Source organism: Pavona decussata, unplaced genomic scaffold, assembly GCF_977016875.1.
Source record: "Pavona decussata unplaced genomic scaffold, jaPavDecu1.1 SCAFFOLD_358, whole genome shotgun sequence".
Lineage (NCBI taxonomy): Eukaryota > Metazoa > Cnidaria > Anthozoa > Scleractinia > Agariciidae > Pavona > Pavona decussata.
This window is the reverse complement of record NW_028145738.1, coordinates 215,182-235,000: the sequence shown is the minus strand read 5'-3', so window position 1 is coordinate 235,000 and position 19,819 is coordinate 215,182. Positions and strand designations below refer to the sequence as shown.

Here is a 19,819-nt window from a genome sequence, read left to right as displayed (position 1 = left end):
TAGACGTGACATTGACACCCGAGTGAAATGAGACATGACCTGTGATCCGACTATACAAGTGTGACACTTGGTAATTATTAACGGCGCCAACGCATCTTAAATCTCAACCAAAACCCGGTCGTTAAGCGCTCAAGACTAGCCTTCCACAAAAGAATCGGCTTAATCGGGGCAAGACAGCGTTTTAAATTGATTTTCCGTGTTAATTATAAGTTCAAGACGTAATGAGAATCACGCCGAACGAACATCTGGAAATTATTTATGACATTGAGTCCGGAAATCCGACCAAAATCGCACTTCTCGACTAATCGATGACTAGCCTAACAACGCTACAGTTATAACGGCGAAAAATAATACAAAAGCTTTTCAAACTCACGCTTCTTGAAGAGAAAATCCTTGCCCATTCTTGCTAGTGTTTTCCATATCAGCTTATATCCCGGATGTTGAAATCAACATTTGAAAAGGGAAGGGTTAGCGCCCTTTTCCACCACAAAAATATATTAAGTCTTTGGCTGGGTAAACAATTCGCGAAAATTTCACGTTGCCCGAAAAGAACTCATCCCTAAGACCTACTTTTTAAAGCCAAAGACTGTCACCTCCTCAAGCAAAGCCCACAATATACAAGCCTTTAATAGTCCAAGCCCGAGTAACTGAAAATTACTCGTTTAGCTTAAAAGAGGACTATTGGTAGCAAGCATATTAGTACGAGGCAGAAAATGCACTCGTAAGACTTCTCCCCTCACTAGACTTAATGATGTCCTCAGGAAAACTTTGCTTCAGGAAGCCAAACGAAACGCTAGGTCTAATGACTTAGTTCTGATCTCAGAGCGCGCGCCGAATTCAAAGCCAAATCGTTGCGCGGTTAGAAGACGTTTGAGAGAGAGTGGGGCTAGGTTAGCAAATCAGGGAGGGAGGGGGGGGGGGGGTAGTAGAAAAATATTTTGGTTTTATAAATATTTGCTAATGACCATTGTAATCTATTAAGTTACTGATGTGAAATTCAATAAGAAACGCTAAAAAAAAAAATAAATAAATATCTTAAGAAAAGGTAACAAAAACGTCAATTTCTGTAGCCACCTTCTGGAAAATCAGCTCAGATATAACATGTTGATATTTTACAATTTTATGACAGCAAACTGTGAAATCACTCAGGTTCTAATAGAATCAAATTGTATCTACTAGTTTTTATTCTTGTAAATATTATTATGCACAATAAAAATTATTATTATTATTATTATTATTATTATTTTTCGATCCAGACGTCTTTTTTAACCTAGAAAACGTAAACGAGCTGGACATAGACCATCCTGTGCGCATACAAGGTAAAATAAACAGTACAAGTAACACGGTGCTTGAAAGTGAAGTTTCCGAAGAAGTTAGCGACTAAAACACAGAGCCAAGTAGCCTGACAGCTTTCGTGTTGTTCAACCAATCAAATCATTTGAAACATTCTAACAAGGATTATGATTGGCTTATTTTAGAGTTCTTTATCAGAGTACAGATGCACAATGACGCCAGATCTGTTCGTTCGGAAAATGAAGTTGGTTAAGAAAATGAGGGTGAACGCGGGCGGAAATAAAAGAATTCTTTATCATAAAACAAATAAAGAAGCCTCGGCTGTGCTCTGTTCTATTGTAAAGCACTAAAGGAGAAACACTCGACTACGTCTCGTGTTTCCCCCTACACTTCTTTCCGTGCTCGTTTAGAACAAAAGGACCATTTATTTTCCTGCTGAGCTTAACCTTAACGAAATCCCGCAATGTTGTACGTGCGCGCGCTAAATGACCCGAAAAATTATGCGCAGCAAGGATGCCAAATGCAATTCAGTGGAATCACCTTAATAATATTCCAAGAAGATTATCTAGAGCTTATAAGATCCTACTGTAGTTTAAGAGTCATGTGTGTTTCATGAGCCCCAGGTGTTTGGTTTATTAAAAGTACGAAGTAAGATAAGTAAAGAAGGTGTCAAGCTTTCCACATTTATTTGGAATATCACATGTCAAAATTTTGATTCCGAAACTCATTCGGGTCCGCGGGACTTTCTCGAGGGAGGAACGTGGACTCGTTTCACGAACAGCGGTAGGTAGTCGAGATCGTCTTGATAGCTTACATCAAGTAATTCAACAAACGGTGTTTGAACGATTTCTTTTGTATTTGAAAATTATTTGTCTTGTTGCAGTTTGCCCTACGACACGTGGGCTGAGTTGCTCGAAGCATGGTTAGCGCTAACCATTGATTAAGAGGTATTAAAACCTATAGGTTGTTATGGTATTTAACCCGGGTTAGCGCTAACCATGCTTCGAGCAGCTAGCCCGTACTGGGCGCTGGTCTTTAAACCAAACTGCATCTCCGGCAACGAAAACTATTCAGAACGGTTTCTTTGGTGTCATGTGGTCCCATTGCATTTAAAAGTTTCGTAATTTAGTCTATGACTGTGGTTTTCTGGCGCATGCGTGTACCGTAGAGTCACGTCACTGTGCCCCTCGCCCCTTGCTGTCTTGTTTTTGCCAGTAGCGTCCCGCGGGGTGTGTGTGTGTGTGTGGGGGGGGGGGGGGGGGGGAATTCCTATAAAAGTGACGGGAGCGATCGTCATACCTTTTAGAGGTTAAAATTCGCCTCGTTGGCTATCTATCATCTCCGATCCAACAAGCTTGAGTGGACGGTATAATTGTTAAATAGCTCAACATCCTGAAAAAGAATATATCTTGCATCGTTCAGAGACAAATGAGTCGTTTGTCATTTTGTTGGTGGCAGAAGATTCTTAAATCCAATCAGCCGGTGGTCGCATATAGTTTTACACTCGGGGATCATCATAGTAATGCCATGGGAATGAAAAACGAGTTTTCGAGTGACTAATTTAAAAAAAACCCTTTCATAGCTTGGAGTACTGACAATAGAACTCCCGCGTGATACTGTGGAAAACTGCTGTAGCCCGATTGTGAATAGTCTGTTTAAAAGACATCTTTAGAACGTAATTTTCTTTGGGTAGGGTGGGAGGCGGGCTTTCTTGAACTTTCAGTTGTTGTTCCAGATTAATTAATTATGATTTTTATCTTTGGTGTTAAATATTCATTGTTTATAGAATTTCAGTAGCAACTGAGTCAAGTTGTGCCTTTGGCTTCGTAACTGCAATGAAAACCCAATGTGACACCTGTGTATTTAAGCTGAATGTAAATGACTGGAGACGCTCACCATTAGATCAAGCCATTTTGCCCTATATATAGTGAAACAAAAACAACTGAAAAAAAAAATTAACGCAGAGACATGATATAACTGAAAGCGGTTATCTGTGGAAGAAGGGATTATTTTTTCAAGCAAATGAATGGACTAAGATCGCAATGATTTTGCAAGGTCAGCGATATAGCACGCCTTGTGCTTTTCTTCCGGTGGGGAACCCCTATGAAAGTTATCGAGTTGCGTTTAGGAAATGTTTAAAGGAACCCCCAAATTTCGTTGTTGTTGTTGTTTTCTCGTTTGCTTGTATGTTATAATATTATCAAGTGGCATTCAGGCTTCTTGATATCAATCTTAACTCAAATTCAACGCTACGCGTAACTCGCTAACTAGCTGATCCATTAATAAAAAAGAAAGCGAAGTAACTTTAAAACATTAAATGGTGAGCTTGCTAGTGTCCCAGATCTTTGTTCTCCCCTCTGATGTAACTCTTTTCCCTCCAAAACATTATTTCAATGCGTGTTTCTGTTGTTGACTGGCTGAACAGTCGGATTAAAACTTTTGGGAAATCTTAAATATAGGACAACTTAGGAAAAAGATTCAAGGGTCAGATAAGACAGGCTAAAATTTTGGATGCAGGGAGGGTAAAAAAGGAAAAAAGTCCCCAGTTTGCAAACTTAGTTCTTTTAACATTCTTGCACTCGTCGTTATCTACAACCTAGGTTGTTCTACTAAAGGTAAAATGAAAAAAGAACAGAATAATAATAACTGAAAGAGTCTGATATTCTCCATTATCTTTCTTTATTTTCGTCAGTTTATTCCAAATTATAGATCACCGCCTCAACGCAGATGTTATGTCTCCTGCGTCAGATTAAATTAATGGAACAAGAGATACAATACTAGACTGACCGACCAGAAAAGCTTCCATGCCTCGATAAGGAGACACTGGGAAAGTCCAACTACAAGGGCTTCTAATACTTCCAGCGATAATCGATAAAAATCGATATCACCGTCAAGTGATTTTTACCGATTGATAACGGAAATCGGTGACAATCGATAAATTAATTTAGTGTGTCAAACCGATGTTATCGATTTTTCATGATTTTATCGATTTATAATGGAAGTCCAACGCATAAATTAAATAATGCAGCTGGGAATACAGGAATAATTCAACAAATGAAGTATTTTGCCGATTAGAACAATTGAAACGAATTCCTACATTCACGAGAAAAACTGATCTATAAACAAGAGAAATGAGAAATATGGAAACTTTTACACACAAACGCTCTACAACCCTTTGTTTTAGCAGCAACAAAAATGGCCCTGTTCGACTACAATCAGTTCTTGCAGGTAAATATCGTGAAAAAATATAATTCTAGATTGGGAGAATATAAACGAGCAAGTGTGAACATATCGTGAATTTTGAATTTTGTGACCTTCTACCCGCCGGGCTTCATATAACACGCCCAGTCCTGACCACGTGATGGCCTATACTCAATTATCCCCAAGAACTGTAGCATTTCTGCCCTAACGTAATAATAATAAATTAATAAATTTAAATTTATACCGCGCAGTTTCTATAAATACATTCAACTGCGCCTTACAATAAATATTAAATTAAAAATGAAATAGAAGTTCAAAATTACAATTCTAAAATTCCATAAATAGATAAAATAATTCATCAATTATGCAAATTAATTATAATAACTATAGTAACTAATTAAATGCCCTATTATATAAAAAAAGTTTTAAGTCTAATTTTAAAAATATCTAAACTGGAAATAGATCTTATTGTGGTAGGAAGCAGATTCCGAACTCTAGGGGCAGCACAACTAAACGATCTATCCGCCAGGGTCTTCTTGGTTCTCATTGTCGGGAAAGCTAATAAAGTTGCAGAGTCGTCGTTGCGCCTTAAATTATACCTAGACGGCGGCGAGACAGATATTAAATGACAGAAGTAATCAGGCGCCATACCATGCAATGCCTTAATTGAAGAAGAATTATTTTATATTCGATACGATAACAATGTAATGTAATAGGTGTATCATTCAGGTTCAAATATGTCCGACAAAGTTTAATTAAATTCATGATTGGCTGGAGCAAATTGCGTTGTTTTTCTCTAAACGAACTCAAGCAACTAGGAAACAAAAAGCGGAAAACAGTGTGTGCCCAGTAGAAGAAGCTAGACTAAAGTGTGCAGGTTAAGACTCTGCATGGCCATGGCCCAGCGTCGGTGACGTAAAAGTGAAAAAAAACTGAGGAGGAAATTTAAGGACTTTCCTTTGGCGAGTCTGGACATCCTTTATGTCAAATGCGATGGAAGGCCAAGCAAAGAGGTGTATACTTCATGGTAAGGTACGGGTGACTATATGGAGCGTTGGGATTATGTGGATGACTATATGGTACCTTACCATGAATTACTTGCCAGCAAAGACTTCATGAAACGTTCGGCTCTGGCTCTTAACATTGAAGAAAAAGTCCTGGACCCTGGGAAAGTCCAACAACATGGGCTTCTAATAAAACAAACAACGATCTCCAGATCAAATCTGAAGTTTCATATGTTTCACGTCAATAATTTACAGGTTCACTGATAGCAGACAGAAAAAGAATAAAAAAAAACCCACATAAGTGACGATTTCAGTTTCTGTGAGCGAGTATAACCATTCTTGTATTTCAAACAAATTTGTCAAAAGTTGATTAACAAGGACTGTTGTATTTTGGCCGATAGTTTTTGTTCCCTGGTTCGTAATCTACCGCTAACATACTTTAATCTGCTGCCGATAACCTTTTACGTGTTTAGCCACACCTCGGACCGACAGTTATCCCAACTGAAAACATGCGCAATTTTTTTTTTTTTTTTTTTTTTTTGTATTTACATTTCTCCTCTACTTCATGTTAAATTACAACGGTTTATAGCTTACAATAACCAAAGAAATAACGGAAGAAGATGTGATGTAGTTATTCAAATTGTATGCCCTTTTCAATTAGATTACATATTTTTCCTAACATAACAATGAAAACATGATATAAGAGAGGAAACGATGAAATACTAAAGTAGTATAGATGTTACAAATGTCGGTGAAGCAGTGATTTATACTGAGTAAATTAATACTGCTACAGTACTCTTTTAGATAATTTTGTAGTTCAGTGTTTTTTTTTTAAGAATAGAAATAGGAATATCATTCCATTAGAAGCATCCTAGGCTATTGTATATTAATTCTTAAAGAGCTAGAATTTAGGTGCTGAACGGATGTTCTTCGAATGGTAAAATTTTTTTTTTTTTTTTGCTATACTACACACATTACAAATTGCAACACAAAATACAGGTAATTATGCGCAACTATTTTCTATCTAGGCAGATGGAAGTCACGCAAGCACAATCAATATTTGGGGTTTTGGAATAAAAAAAACCTAACACAGATCGTATTTCATAACAGTGGTTTTCCACACTAGTATCGTATGGTCAATTATCAGATTAACTAACGCTAAAGAATCGAGAAATTCTTTTTTGCTCATATGGTTTTGAATTACAATTAAACCTATTGTGGTGGATCGATTTTGACTTGAATGAAAATAGTGTCATCCTCCACGTAGTGTCTGGTCCTCAGAACAGTGTGTGATACAAACTTATGGAAGCCCCGACCAATGTTACTATCTGCCTGAGGCCTGTGGAAATTTTTATGGTTTGGGCCAGCTATAAATGACTTAACAATGTTCATTCTGTCATTTTCTTCTTGTTGTTGATCAATCAGCGTAAAAGTTATTTTTTTATGGAAAGGCCACTGTAGGATGGCATCGTGGTCGCTTTTCATTATGCTAAAATATAGCGAGAGATGAGTATTTCGTCCAATGTCTTCGCCATTTGGCGTCAATTCTAATTTAAATTTGTATCCATCGTCGTAAAATGGAGCACTGGATATATCGGTTTCTTCTCCAGCTTTGGATTTTCTTAAGACTTCACTGAAGTTGTTAATCTTCCACGTTTTTTTACGAGATTTGAATCTCGCCTCAAACTCCCCAAACTCTTCTCTTCGTTTATCCTACAAAAAAAAAATTAAAAAAAATGATAGCTTCTGCGATCAGTAACGATGTAGTGTTGTATCCCACGATGCTTTTTCCCGACGTTGTTCAATATTCCGACAAGGTCCGGCATGCTTGTTGGTTCGACTTCTTGGCCCAAAATTACATTTAAACAAATTCATAAAGCACATTGATTTTAAAGACAAAAGAAAACCCCCCAAAATTGTCTGATTTGGTAACGATCACTGCCATTAATCTTGGTAAAGGAAGCAAGATCCATGATTAGAGTAAATTGGTCACTTAAGCTACCGCGACGGTAGCCAACAGACTGTGACATCACTTTTAAATTAACTTCTTTTTTTATTGAGGTGGTTCACAACGGTTTCCATCACTTTCGATGACTTGTACTATGGCGGATAAATACGACGACTCTTATCAGTTGATTTACTACAATAGTGGTACCAAGCAAACGCCTATTCAGTGGCGAAGAAGAGGCTGTTATCAGCTTATACTCGGGCCATGTTTGACTGCGTAGTGCGTAAGCCTACGATCTTTTAGCAGTGATAGCTTCCAGCATCACTAACTTGCCAAAATCGATCGATATAGAGATATACAATCAGGAAAAAATGTTCAGGCTTCAGAAGTGATTCATTGTTTTATTGCTGCAGCCCTGTTTCGTATGGTCAGGAGCTGACCACACTCATCAGGCAACTTCAACGAATGACCAGTAAAGATTCAAAAGCTGGCTATATAAAGTAAAAAAAAAACTGGCGATTTAAAACAAGCGGCTGCTAGGTGATAAAATACAATTCCATGTGCCATGATACAAACAGTTGCGTTACGTTATACAAGAGGTTTTTGGTACATATTTATATTTATATGAGGGCATGGATTTGTAAAATCATTCATACTGGCGATTTAAAATAAGCGGTTGCTGGGAGATAAAATATTAATGCACGTGGCGTGATACAATTCACCTGCCATGATACAAACGGTTACTTTACGTTATTCGAGAGGTTTTGAATACATCTATTTCTGTGGGGGCATGAGCTTGGTAATCCAGTGCGTTTGTTCAGGCTGCAAAGATCTTTTCTACAGATTAAAATAAGCTTTTTGTGAAGACATAGGTTTCCGTTACATTTTTTGTTAGGTTTTTATAGGGTTTGCACCTGTTGAGTACTTTCCATTCAATGCGAAATGTTTTGTTGCGCCCTTCAGGGTCCATATATCTTTAGATAGTTCCGTTGCATTTCGTCTGTTGGCGTTTCGGAAGGATGTGTTGTTGTGTTGTGGTTTCGGTTTCGTTTGCTGCCAGTCCCACGCACGATTCTGTTGTTGTTTCCGTCGTTTGATAGACCACGGTCTCTTGGAGGCATTTACCATCAAGTGGGCATTCTTCTTTCTTCCTGCAGTTGCAGCTCGGGTCATGATTTTGGTTTGGGGTCGTTGCTACATTTGAGAGTATGTGTTTGTCATGTGATGCGATGATGGTTTTCATGTTTGGCATGCACGAGTAGCTGAGTTTTAGTGTGTGTCTGTTGTAGCCTGTGAACAGGCTCCCAAGTGGGGTCTAGGGCGAAAACAAAAATCGAGCTCGAAGAGGAGGGGGAGAAAGAAAGGGAGGGAGCCTGTAGACATCCTTTTGATGCCGCCATTCGTTCCACCCCCTTGCAATTAACCTGTGAGTAATATGTCAACAAGGTAATTTTATGCCAATCATTCCGCTCGAATGAGTCGGAAAATCAATAATATTTGGTAACAAGACGCCGATACTGGCATTTACCCGTAATGCTGTGACGGATTCATTTATTCCAACTGTATGCTTCGCAGATTGATAAAACTATCCTTGCTAATGGAATAGTTTGAGTCACGAAGATCGTGTTATGTTGTTACCCTTGTGTTACGCTCCTAAGGGTCTTACCGCAGACTTCGGAAATTCCATTACGATAGCGTAAGCTTCTCAATGACCTCTTTTCAGTCTCCCATCGTGGTTCTACGACTGTCAAACAAAGCACGATTCCTTCGCTAGAAACTCTCCAATTTCCACCGTTTTAAATGTCGAGTGCTTCTTAGAAGTTATTCTTTCGATTTACCGCTTCAAAATGGCTAAATTTCCGTTTGAAAATGGCACACTTGAGTCCACAACATGTTAACAATATGGCGTCACAAATCTAATCCGGTTTTAATGAATAAATCAAATGATGCTTTGACGTCACACAGGTAGGGGGTGAGTGGGTCCCCTCCCTCGCGACATACACGACAAGAATGGATTTTGATTGGCCTGCTTTTGTTGAAGACAATCAGAACAATACATCCCGAGTGGGAGAGGGGAGAGTTTAATGAATAAATTAATGTGCAGATTTGTGGCTACGACGGAGAAAAAAAAAAAGAAATCGACCCGTTTTTAGACACGGTATGCCCATCAGGGCATCCCGCGTAATAACATTATTTATTGGGGAAATCCAGCGAGAAAAAAAGCGCATTCATTTGTTTGTAGATTCTGCGAAAAATTCTTAAGACGTAACGAAATTAAAACGTAAAAGAAAGCCGGTAGTTTCCTTTTTCAACGTCCTGGGCAACAAACTCCAAAAGATTCGCCGACCGTGCGATCACCGATTGATGAATTATCTTAGCGAAGACTTATTCATCTCCAGCGCCGACTGCAAACGCTTTGAGGCCTAAGCTAGATAGTTCGTTAACCTTGTCCTTCATTATAAACACCAACGGCATGACAATTACCACCGTAGAACACTCAAAGTTCCACATTTCTCTTAACATCCAATGAAGCAACTGGAAGATCAATCTCTTGTCGAAACCAGTCGGTAAACATTCCAAAGAAATCTTTGTTTTTATCTACGGATTGCAGAAAAATTCAGCTCTTTTATAAGCCCAACGATCTATGCAAAAGATTCGTTCGATTTCCAGCTCTCCAAACTGCAAACCGAAGAAGGTCACAAATTATGCAAATGTCAGCGCGCGAGATTCAAACGATTCAATGTGTCAATCATTCTTGCAAATCTGTCAGCAATCGCCTAATTCTAACCAATCAGAGCGAGATACCAGAATCTGATATCACAAGACGGCGGCACTTAAAGAATGTCCACAGGCCCCGCTTTCTTTCTTCCTCGCCCCATACCGCGCTCCGCTTGCCCGGCTCGTCGATTTTTCTTTTCGCCCTATACCCCACTTGGGAGCCTCTTCACAGGCTAGTCTGTTGAAGATCTTGTTTAATGGATGGTTCTTAGGGAAGCATTTGTCGACGATGGATAAAAATTTCTGTACGATTGACAATTTTTAAATCTCCTATATTTAGCATACACTGATATAAACACTCTAATATCAACTTATCAATATTAGCCCAAATTCTTTTACTCAGATGTATTAATGATACGAAACATGATTTAGCCAAACAAAGCTCTGTGAGCTCTAGGGCACAAATTCAAGAAGTTTGTTGACAAAACGGTTTCCTTCTTGAACAAATTCAAAAACTGATCACAAAATCTCAAGCAGTTTAAGGCCTGGGTCAAGGGCTTTTAAGAGGAAAAATGGTTTATTCTAGATAACTTTAACAAATTCAATGGCACTGAACTGAAATTTGGAAGATAAAAAGATCTCATCATTCTGAAAATTTCTAAGCATAATAAGTAGTGCTATAGATCACGTGACATGTCACGTGATCATTTTTGTGAAAAAAGCAAAGATTTGACAGGTAGGCGACGGTTTTGAGAGATAACATCAAACAAAAACGCGTTTCTAATAAAGATTAAATATCTCCATCGCTTCACGTTTGGAATGATCGTCTATTGTTCTCCAGAAAAAAATTATCAGGGCAAAGGTCATTTTTTAGTCCACAATTCAACCTTTGATCGTTAATTTCTCCAATTTAAAATCTTAAGGACAGTCATTCCAAACGTAAAAAGTTAAATATTTAAAATCTGCCTCGGAAACACTAATTCAGTTATCTTTATAAAGAAAATTCGCCGCCATATCGCCGATTTACGAAATTCTCAGTTTTTGGTCACGTGATGTGTCACGTGATCAAATTTATACGTTAAGGCAAAAGAAAACATCAAGTTTAATATTCAGGGAAAATTTCATCCTGTTCTACGCAGACAAACCGAAGATATAGGGGATCATTCATAATTTCTGAACACCCTTCAAAACCAGGCCTTAAACTGCTTGAGATTGCAAGTACGTTCGCATAATTTGTCATGCGTGATGTATTCCTTGGCCCGCCAATTTTTCTGAACATGCCTTGTTTCGCGTTTCATAATAAAAATGCACTTATGTCCAGGATCGATCTTGTTAGTAAGAATTTGCTAGCAAATTATTTTCGCAATTGTCGCAAAGAAAACGGCTATTAGAAAAGTAAAGAAGAAATAGCAAAAATTGCAAAAGTAATAAGACATTTTCTTGCCATGTGAAAAGACTGAGTAACAAATATGGCGAAAATAGCAAGAATGACAAATAAAACGAAAATCAAAACTGCGATAACCCATGAAGGTTCAGGATTTTTCTGGGGGAGGGGTCAAAAACGAGAGTTGTCATTGCAGGACTGAGTGTGACACGATAGCGATCGCGTCCCCGATTACATCTCTATAAAGTCAAATTGGAAAATTAAGTCTAATTGTGGTCACCCAAATCAAAGCTATTTAGCGGTACTTTCTTTTGGAGCTGTTTTGATGTTTATTAAGCGTAGTTCGAACTTGTAAGTATCTGTATGAAAATCTAAGGCGTGGACATTAAAATACAAGCTAAAGAACAGCAGTTTTCTCAAACATGGATTTCGGCATTTGTTGAAGATGACCTTAGAAACTTAAAACGGGTTAATGGATCCCATTCACCTAAAGACCCTAAACATCGAGCGACCTCTGCTGTCCTATTATTTCAAGCGTTCACTAAGCCAGAAACTGTCTCCCTATTCTCCTCTTCCTCTGCGTGCACTTGCGATCGATCGCGGTTCGATTCGACATGACCATTCTTCTGCTGTGAAACATATCAAAGAACAATATCAAAGAACTTTGTCTCAACAGCGTCAACATCTTTGTTGTCACACCTCCCACCCTACCCCTGGTCAATGTTGTAGATTTCACACGCACTGGCGCTATCTTTGTTTAGCAACATTGTATGGGGGGAGGGGTAGCTTGCGAACGTAAACGTATTTCCGTTCGCAGACTAGGGGAGGAGGTCTGCATTCGAATCTTTGGAATTCTTTGAATTTTCTAAACGTGAGTCAGTCGGTACCTGTCCCGATATAAACCTTTCCAATGGTTTCTGTCTCCAAACGAAAGGTGAAAACGTAACGATTAAAACCCGGGGATTTTAAAAAGCATTCGTATGAAGCACAAGGTATTCTACTGACAAATATCGTTTCCCACTCTATTTCATTCTGACTGCAAGTAACGCAATTCTATCTGGTGGTTACTTACTGCCTCACTATATCTCCGTATCTATCGATTTGGGTGAGTTAGCCATGCTGGAGGTTATCACTGCTAAAAGATCGTAGGGTTACGCACCACGCAGTCAAATATGCCCCGAGTTTAAGCTGAATAAGTTAAAGTCTTCGCCTTAGAAATAGAAAATGCCTCTCTAGGTCAGCGAATCCCGTTTCTGTTAAAGTTGATAAATTCTAGGGGAATAAGTTTCATCACTGTTGTAGATTGAATGGCTAGAACTAGAAAGTAAAATGATTTGAATTCTAACGACTCCAGAACCCCTTTCTACGCTAAGGGCAACCATTCGCGAACGCGGAAAGAGAGGGGAAGCGAGGGAAGTGAGAAAACATGAGGGAGTTCGGGGCCCTCCCCTCCCTTTCCCCGATTACTTAACTCGACGCCTCACGGCCCGAGTACAAAGAACGCGACCGAGAACTTAACTCGTGGCCCGAAGTCTTATGCGTTATCTCTAGGACAATCGCGACGCCCCCCAAAAAATAAAAAAAGAACGCGACCGAAAACTTAACTCGTGCCGCCTTACAGTAATGATCTGTTGTATAAGATTAAAGGAATGGAGTACGTAGACGATTTAAAGCAAGATATACTGTACTATCGTCTATGTAAAGATATGGCGGTTCATCGGCGAGGACTCAAACTCGGTCTTCTGCATTCAAGACAGACGTGATACACTCCAGGCGAATCTACAGTAGAAGCCGTCGAAACAGCAATGCTAATTTTATTTTATCAGAAAGAAACCGGGATCGCTCACTTTAAACGGAGACTCTAATTTCACTTAGGATTGATTATTGAGTGGGCCACCCCCTTGATCTTAGTGATGTAATAAGATCATTCGTATTGCTATTTCGCCGGCTTCTACTGTAGTTTCGCCTGTGGTGCAGTTGTTATTGCGTCTGGGGAGCAAGGTTTGAATTCTCATCGTCGAACCATATTTTCAGATAGTACGTTATACCTTGCTTTTACACGTCTACTAACTTCGTTGCTGTGGTAACCTATTCAGTCAAGAAAACGACTATATTTTGCTCACTAATGCTTAGGCATTTGTTTTATACTATAATTGTTGTATCCACTGATAAATAGTGGTAGACAAGTATTGATCCGTGAAAGCAGGGAACCGGCGTCAGCCACTTTAAACTATGCCTAATATATCTTAAACTATATTATTATAAACGATTCACTAATTTGGACTTTTTTCTTAGTCAGTTTTAAAATGTTTTTGTAGTCAATCCCAAACGTTCCCTCCAACAGTAAGCTTTTCCTCTCGCCAAAAAGGTTCTTTCAAGTAATTTAAGCACAGGGCGTGTATTCAAAATCTTGCGGTATTCGGACCCGTCCAATTTGCATCATGTTATGACGCTATGCAAGAACTGAATTCGTCCTAACGCAGTTCATTATTGTCATCCGTTCGTTCAAGTTCTTCATGAAACCTTGAATTAAGTCTTTTCACTTTTTTTGCAGGACTTCAAAGATGTGCTATAATGCACGGACCAGCAGTCATTGTTTTGCTGCTAGTATTTTGACGTTCTCGTCGCTGTCGCCGCCACTAGAACATGGATTGGAGCTAAGGTTACTTATTAATTTATTAGTTATTTTAATTATACCGAAGTTCATTTGACTGTCGAAATGAATTTCGTGTTTGCCTTGGCCTCACTCTACTACGCTCTGTGATTGGTTCGTAATATTCGCGCCATTTTATCAACCAATGGGAAGCCAAGCAAAGCCAATCGTGTCTTGATCGCACGCTTTTTCCCGCACTTGGCGCCAGTTACAAGTACTTTCTTCGAAATCTGATTTATTCATCGCGTTTTGTGCGTGCACTTGTTGTCACAGATTGATTAGAGTGATTAGTTGGTCTTGGCTAATTAACAAGTAAGTAAATATATAATTATATTAGGTGAGCTACTAGAGTTTTTTAGAGTGGATTTCTCAAGGATACTGTACGAGGAGACATTTCATATGCAGCACTCGGATTAGCTTACCTGTTCCTTGTACAACTTATCTATTTTCTTGGTGTCATCTCTAACCAGCATTTCTAGGGTTCCCACTCTATTTTTGACCTCTGTGTTGACTGTGTCGAGCTGAGTTTGAAAAGTATCTAACTTTCCATTAAATCCCCTAAACATGTGTTCAAGTGTATGGATCTTATCGTCAAGTTTCCGTATAACTTCTTGTGACTTCTCCAACTCCTCTTGGGTGTAACTAAGCTTTACACAAGCCAAGTCAAGATGAAGCCTCGTAGCACACTGAAGATGGGATTCAACCTCTTTTCGCTGAACCTACAGGAACAAATCGAAGCATCTTAATATTCTAATAACCCTAGCACTGAAGAAAACCTTTCCTGCGCTTAGCTATGTTTAACCCTTCTAGGTTATGTATTCCCCCACGGGTTACCATAAGAATAAAGAATGGTAACTTCTGTATTATTGAAGACTAAACTCAGCCATTGGGACGGAATTGGCTTTCCGCAAATAAACTCAGTCTAAATATAACCTAGAGCGAATATCGGCCTATTGAGCCACAAGTAGCAGAATGTATAATTACACGAGAAAAACTCTTATGCCCTCGTCAAAACTTCCACATGCATGTAGCAGCATATTCATATGATCAGTTTCTTCTAAAATTACGAGTGCTCATTAAGTCACTAATTAACTGTGTACCTTTCGAGTTTCTATTCCTGCCTCCTTTCATTTTTAACTATTTTCAATCAAGATCTACTGAGTCACTTACGGCAGGAGAGAGGGATGGTAGTTTGCAATATTGCGGTTTCAGGCCATTAAACCATATTTCAGTAATTTCCAGTCCATCTTACGATGAGGTCTTAACTTGGCGTTTATTACATTAGTTCTGGTATTTCGTTGATTATCAACATGGTATTCTAACTTTTACGGGGTTTTTTTTTTCACGTTTTTGTGAAATATTTTTCTTAAGGTTTTCGTCATACATAGGACTCCGTTAACACTGAATTAACTGTCCAGCATAGACTCCAAGAGCGCTATTCTGGAGACTTTCGCTCAGGTCAGTAGTTTTTTTTTTTTTTAAGGATATTTAACAATTATTCCATGAGCGCGCGTTGGATATGAGATGGTAAATAGCCAACGAGGCGCGAAGCGCCGAGTTGGCTATAACCAATCTCATATCCAACAAGCGCGAATGGAATAATTGTTTTATTAAATTCTCCGCGTTTGGGTATTGCTTTGAAAGTTTACTTAATTTTATTTTAAGTAAAAATTTCTTTCAAATTAAAACGACCGGATGTTAAGGCAACTTCCGACCAAAGCGCGCGAAACTTAATGATCACATGACACGCGCAGCTCTTTGCAAACGGAGTTGAATGAAAAATCGAAAGCGAAGAAGATCGGACACAGTCGGACATCTCAAATTCAAGAAACGTTTAAGTGTACGAGTTACCACCTTTCTGAGACAAGCATTCAAGTGCTTTTGAAGTTCCAGCTCATCGAGAAGCGTAACAGTTATGTTCATTTGAGAAAATGTTTTGCTGTGTGGTGCCGAGCGAAAGAAGGGATCAAGGACGGCTTTTTTTTACGCTGAACTGAGTTCCTCGCAGACGTTTTCAAACACTTAAGGCAAGTCCAAGTGTACGAGGTACAACCTCACTGAGACAAGCATTAAGTGCAAGTTTTTAAACTTCAAGCTTATCGAGCTGTGCACGTTTGTGCAAATGTTTTGCTGAGTGGTGCCGAGCGAAAGAAACGAACATTATGGCCGCCGCTCGTACGGATTTCATAGACGAACTTTTGTAACTGGAGTCCTCGTAAATGCGTAGAAACATAAAGGCAGGCATTAAGCTCTTCTTGAGAAATTTCTTCGATCGGTTTTAACCTCTTACCGCCAAGATTTGCAAGCCATCCTGAAATTTTTGAAGGTAACCGGTTGTCATTGTTGTTGTTGTTGTTAAGTTTATGTGATCTAAGTCGTAAAATCGTGCAATTTTTCTGATTTTAAAGGAAACTTCAGAGATACGTACCATTAAATGGTGTCATACCGAACTTTGTGGCTTTTATTGTTGTTATATTGAGATTGCATTGTTTGGTATTTCTTCCCTTTCTTTTTTTTTTTTTTTTTTTTTTTTACATTTTTCCGAAGAAACTTTCGCTTCCCGCCGAAAAAAAATTAGCTTAGCGACACCTGGGGCATTCGTTTTCCATATAAGGTCAAACTACGGTATATGAGCTGATAACCGGGATTTAGTGAACCAATCAGAACGCTAGAAATGCAATATCCGAGGCTGAGAATTTAATAATATACTTTTGTCCAAACTTTGCTTTCAGATAAACCAGGTATAGTCATCATTCTTGAACGTGGTAGAAAGATAAGACGAAAAAGGCGAAAGAGAAAGGCCCAGAAGGCTAGATCATCTGCCAGCACCAATTAACACTAAGGATCAACTCTCACACGCCTGACGTGCGGTAGGGCCTCATAAGCCCCAGCAAAAAGCACATGAGACAGCCCCATAAAACCTACTACAATGAAGATTTTCAACAAGGAAACTTGCCGAGGAAGTAAATAAAACTTAATTTTTTTTTTGTACACGCTAGAATATACAAATCGTGTCAAGGAAACCTTCCTCGTGAACACTGAACCTGGTGCAAACAGCATGAGTTGATTCAACCGCAGCTCAGAAGAGCTCTTCAATGTAGGAATAATTTTATTTCAAGGCCTTTCAGTTATATACATTTTGTGATCTCGGTGGAGTTTCAAAAACAAGAGCTCTAATAAGTCAATCAGGACACCACAAAAACTGATTGTTCCGGTGCACATGCTTCAGAAGTGCAAAAAAGGCGCCATTCTTGGAAATGGCCCATTACCTTGGCTGTACAACCCATCTCAGCATATGGACAAGAAATCATAGTCAGCGGACAATCCTTCTCAACATGAGACAAAATCTGTGAAAAAATTGCATGAATCGATTTTAAGACTGTAATATATAAAATGGAACAAAGCGGCACAGAACGTTGTGTATGCGGCCGCAGTGAACGGGGAACAGTTCATCCGGAGGCGAACAGGAAATAAAAATAGACAGAACCAAATCTACACCACCCGGGGAATGCCTTCTGTAATCATAGAACTGTTCATCAAATAAGCAACAACTTCCAGTTTGGAAGTACTGTATATTTCCGTCTATAATAGTCTGATGGTAAAATGTGAGCAAAAAAAGTCTCACTTAAACCCTCAAAAAGGCTTTTACAGTTATGAGACCTTGCGCCACTTACTAAAGGAAGCATTTTTGGATTATTAGATAGATGGACAAAACGGACGGAATGCTGGATGGATCAATGAATAAATAGATCCCTCGGATACCCTTTATTTCTGAACTCTAAATAATGCTTATGGGGTCGTGTACAAACTAAGTAAACCAAAATAAACATAACTGTCTTCAGTAAGTGACACAGGTATACTGGAAAAACCAAATTCCCTTCATATATGTACATACGGCTAGGATTTGAATGTCGATACGTGGTATATGTGCAAAATAAATGATAGATGTATTTTTTCTCTCATGAAGATCCGTGGTAGAGCAAATATTTAACATCACATTTCTTTAAAAAATAATGTATTACTAAAATTTTGCGTTGCCACTTTATACTTATCAAATTTGAAAAGTAACAATTTCCTTGGCTATGTTTGAGTAGATAAACTGAGAAGGAAAAAAAATCGTGTTTTACATTGTAGAAAAGTTCGAAAAAAATGAATGTAAAAAGTTTGCAACCGCTGACTAAAACAGAGCATTCAACTGAACTCTTCTCTTTAACCAAAGGTCTCATCCACGCAACCTACCTCTTCTCTTGGGATGATTGCTCCACAGTTCTCGGGACAGTTTAATGGGAATCTTTTACATTCACCTTGGTGGGCCTTTTAAAGAAGCAACGCAAGGGATTTCATTATTGATAATTTCCTCTCAGTGGAAAAGGAGCGAAATACGTTTGCTGTGGTAAATTAATTGAAACATCTCTTACTTTGGCACTTTAATTGGTTGTTTTTTATTGTTTTTTGCTTTTCCATTTTCTTTTCTTTTTGGCTTTACATTGTTTTTGTTTTTTTACGAACTTGCTAAATTCACCTACCCAACTACCTAGGTTTATACGTCAAAAACGGTCGAAGACATAATTGAGAGAAGACAAGCAAGCTCCTCAATTTTGAGCTACTCACGAATTTGCTGACCCATTAATGTGTTCAAAATGGTGCCATTATTTTACTTCTCAACAAACCAAGGTTCTTATCTTTGTATTACACGCTGCATGTGACGCACTACAGTACGTGCATCGAAGAATTCTCCATTCACACGTGATTGTCACGCGTGCTTGCATTTCGCCTCTTGTTAGTTTCACTTGACAATTTTCAGCATGTGAAATTACAAGCCGGTCAAAGTCTTATTAAATTGGCTCAAGGGGAAAAAAGTTCCTTCGGTGTATTCATGATGCACGATCAAAATTGGCTCCTTTAGATGTCAGCCTGAATAGAGACAATTGTTAGGCATTTTCCACTTCCTTTATTTCTAGCTTTATTATCACAGTTTTAAATGACCACTATAGTAACGAATACGACTGGATACCGAAATGGAACAGTTGCATAAGCAGATGTACGTTAAGTAATTCTGAGAAATACCAAGTTTCTGCACTACTGATTTCACTGATCTATGGAAGATAATACGAATGAGCGCTTCGTCGGCGTTGACTCCGTTGAATGGCATTGCTCTTTGTGACTGTTGACGATCAAATGTACACTCCGTTTTTAGACTGGAACAAAAAAACTCGTTAAATTGGGGTTTTATAGTTGATGTTACGACCGTTCTTCTGCCTTCTTTTGCTTCACTTGATATAACTTAGTTGGTTGTGTCTGAACTGATACTTCGTTCGTCGGTCTTTAATGGGGTCGAGAAGAAAGTTTTGTTCAGTATCTCGGCCTTATAAATTTTCTTTCGACTATCAAAGCCAGCCATACATATTCCTCCGCGAAACAACACTAAATATTAAGAGAAAATGTAAGCCCTCGAAGTTAAAACTTGTCAAGGAACGCTAACCTCAAAAAGTGCCCTTCAAGACACTGTCTGCAAAATCGATGGCCACATTCTTCTGTTAGGACTGTATCTTTCAGTGGCAAATGACAGATTGGACATTGCCAATCTTCATCCACTGCGCTCACAAACTCTTCGTCGT

The 19,819-nt window shown here is 38.7% G+C and overlaps 1 protein-coding gene across 7 annotated transcripts in view; it reads right to left on the bottom strand.

Moving 5' to 3' along the window:
• The window catches only part of LOC146452971 (TNF receptor-associated factor 4-like), a 160,379-nt gene that overhangs the window by 20,529 nt on the left and 120,031 nt on the right, over positions 1-19,819 (bottom strand). For 3 of the 7 annotated variants that reach the window (XM_085097168.1, XM_085097169.1, XM_085097177.1), the window contains 4 exons: positions 18,441-18,515; positions 17,471-17,548; positions 14,624-14,920; positions 6,020-7,211 (listed from right to left, as the gene is read on the bottom strand). The exons of 3 other annotated variants lie outside the window; for them this stretch is intronic. In XM_085097168.1, the coding sequence (XP_084953294.1) occupies positions 6,711-7,211; positions 14,624-14,920; positions 17,471-17,548; positions 18,441-18,515 (951 nt within the window). In that variant the 3' untranslated portion in view covers positions 6,020-6,710. Of the gene's footprint in view, positions 1-6,019; positions 7,212-14,623; positions 14,921-17,470; positions 17,549-18,440; positions 18,516-19,819 lie in introns of those variants that run through there. One more of the 7 variants, XM_085097171.1, reaches the window with a different exon arrangement.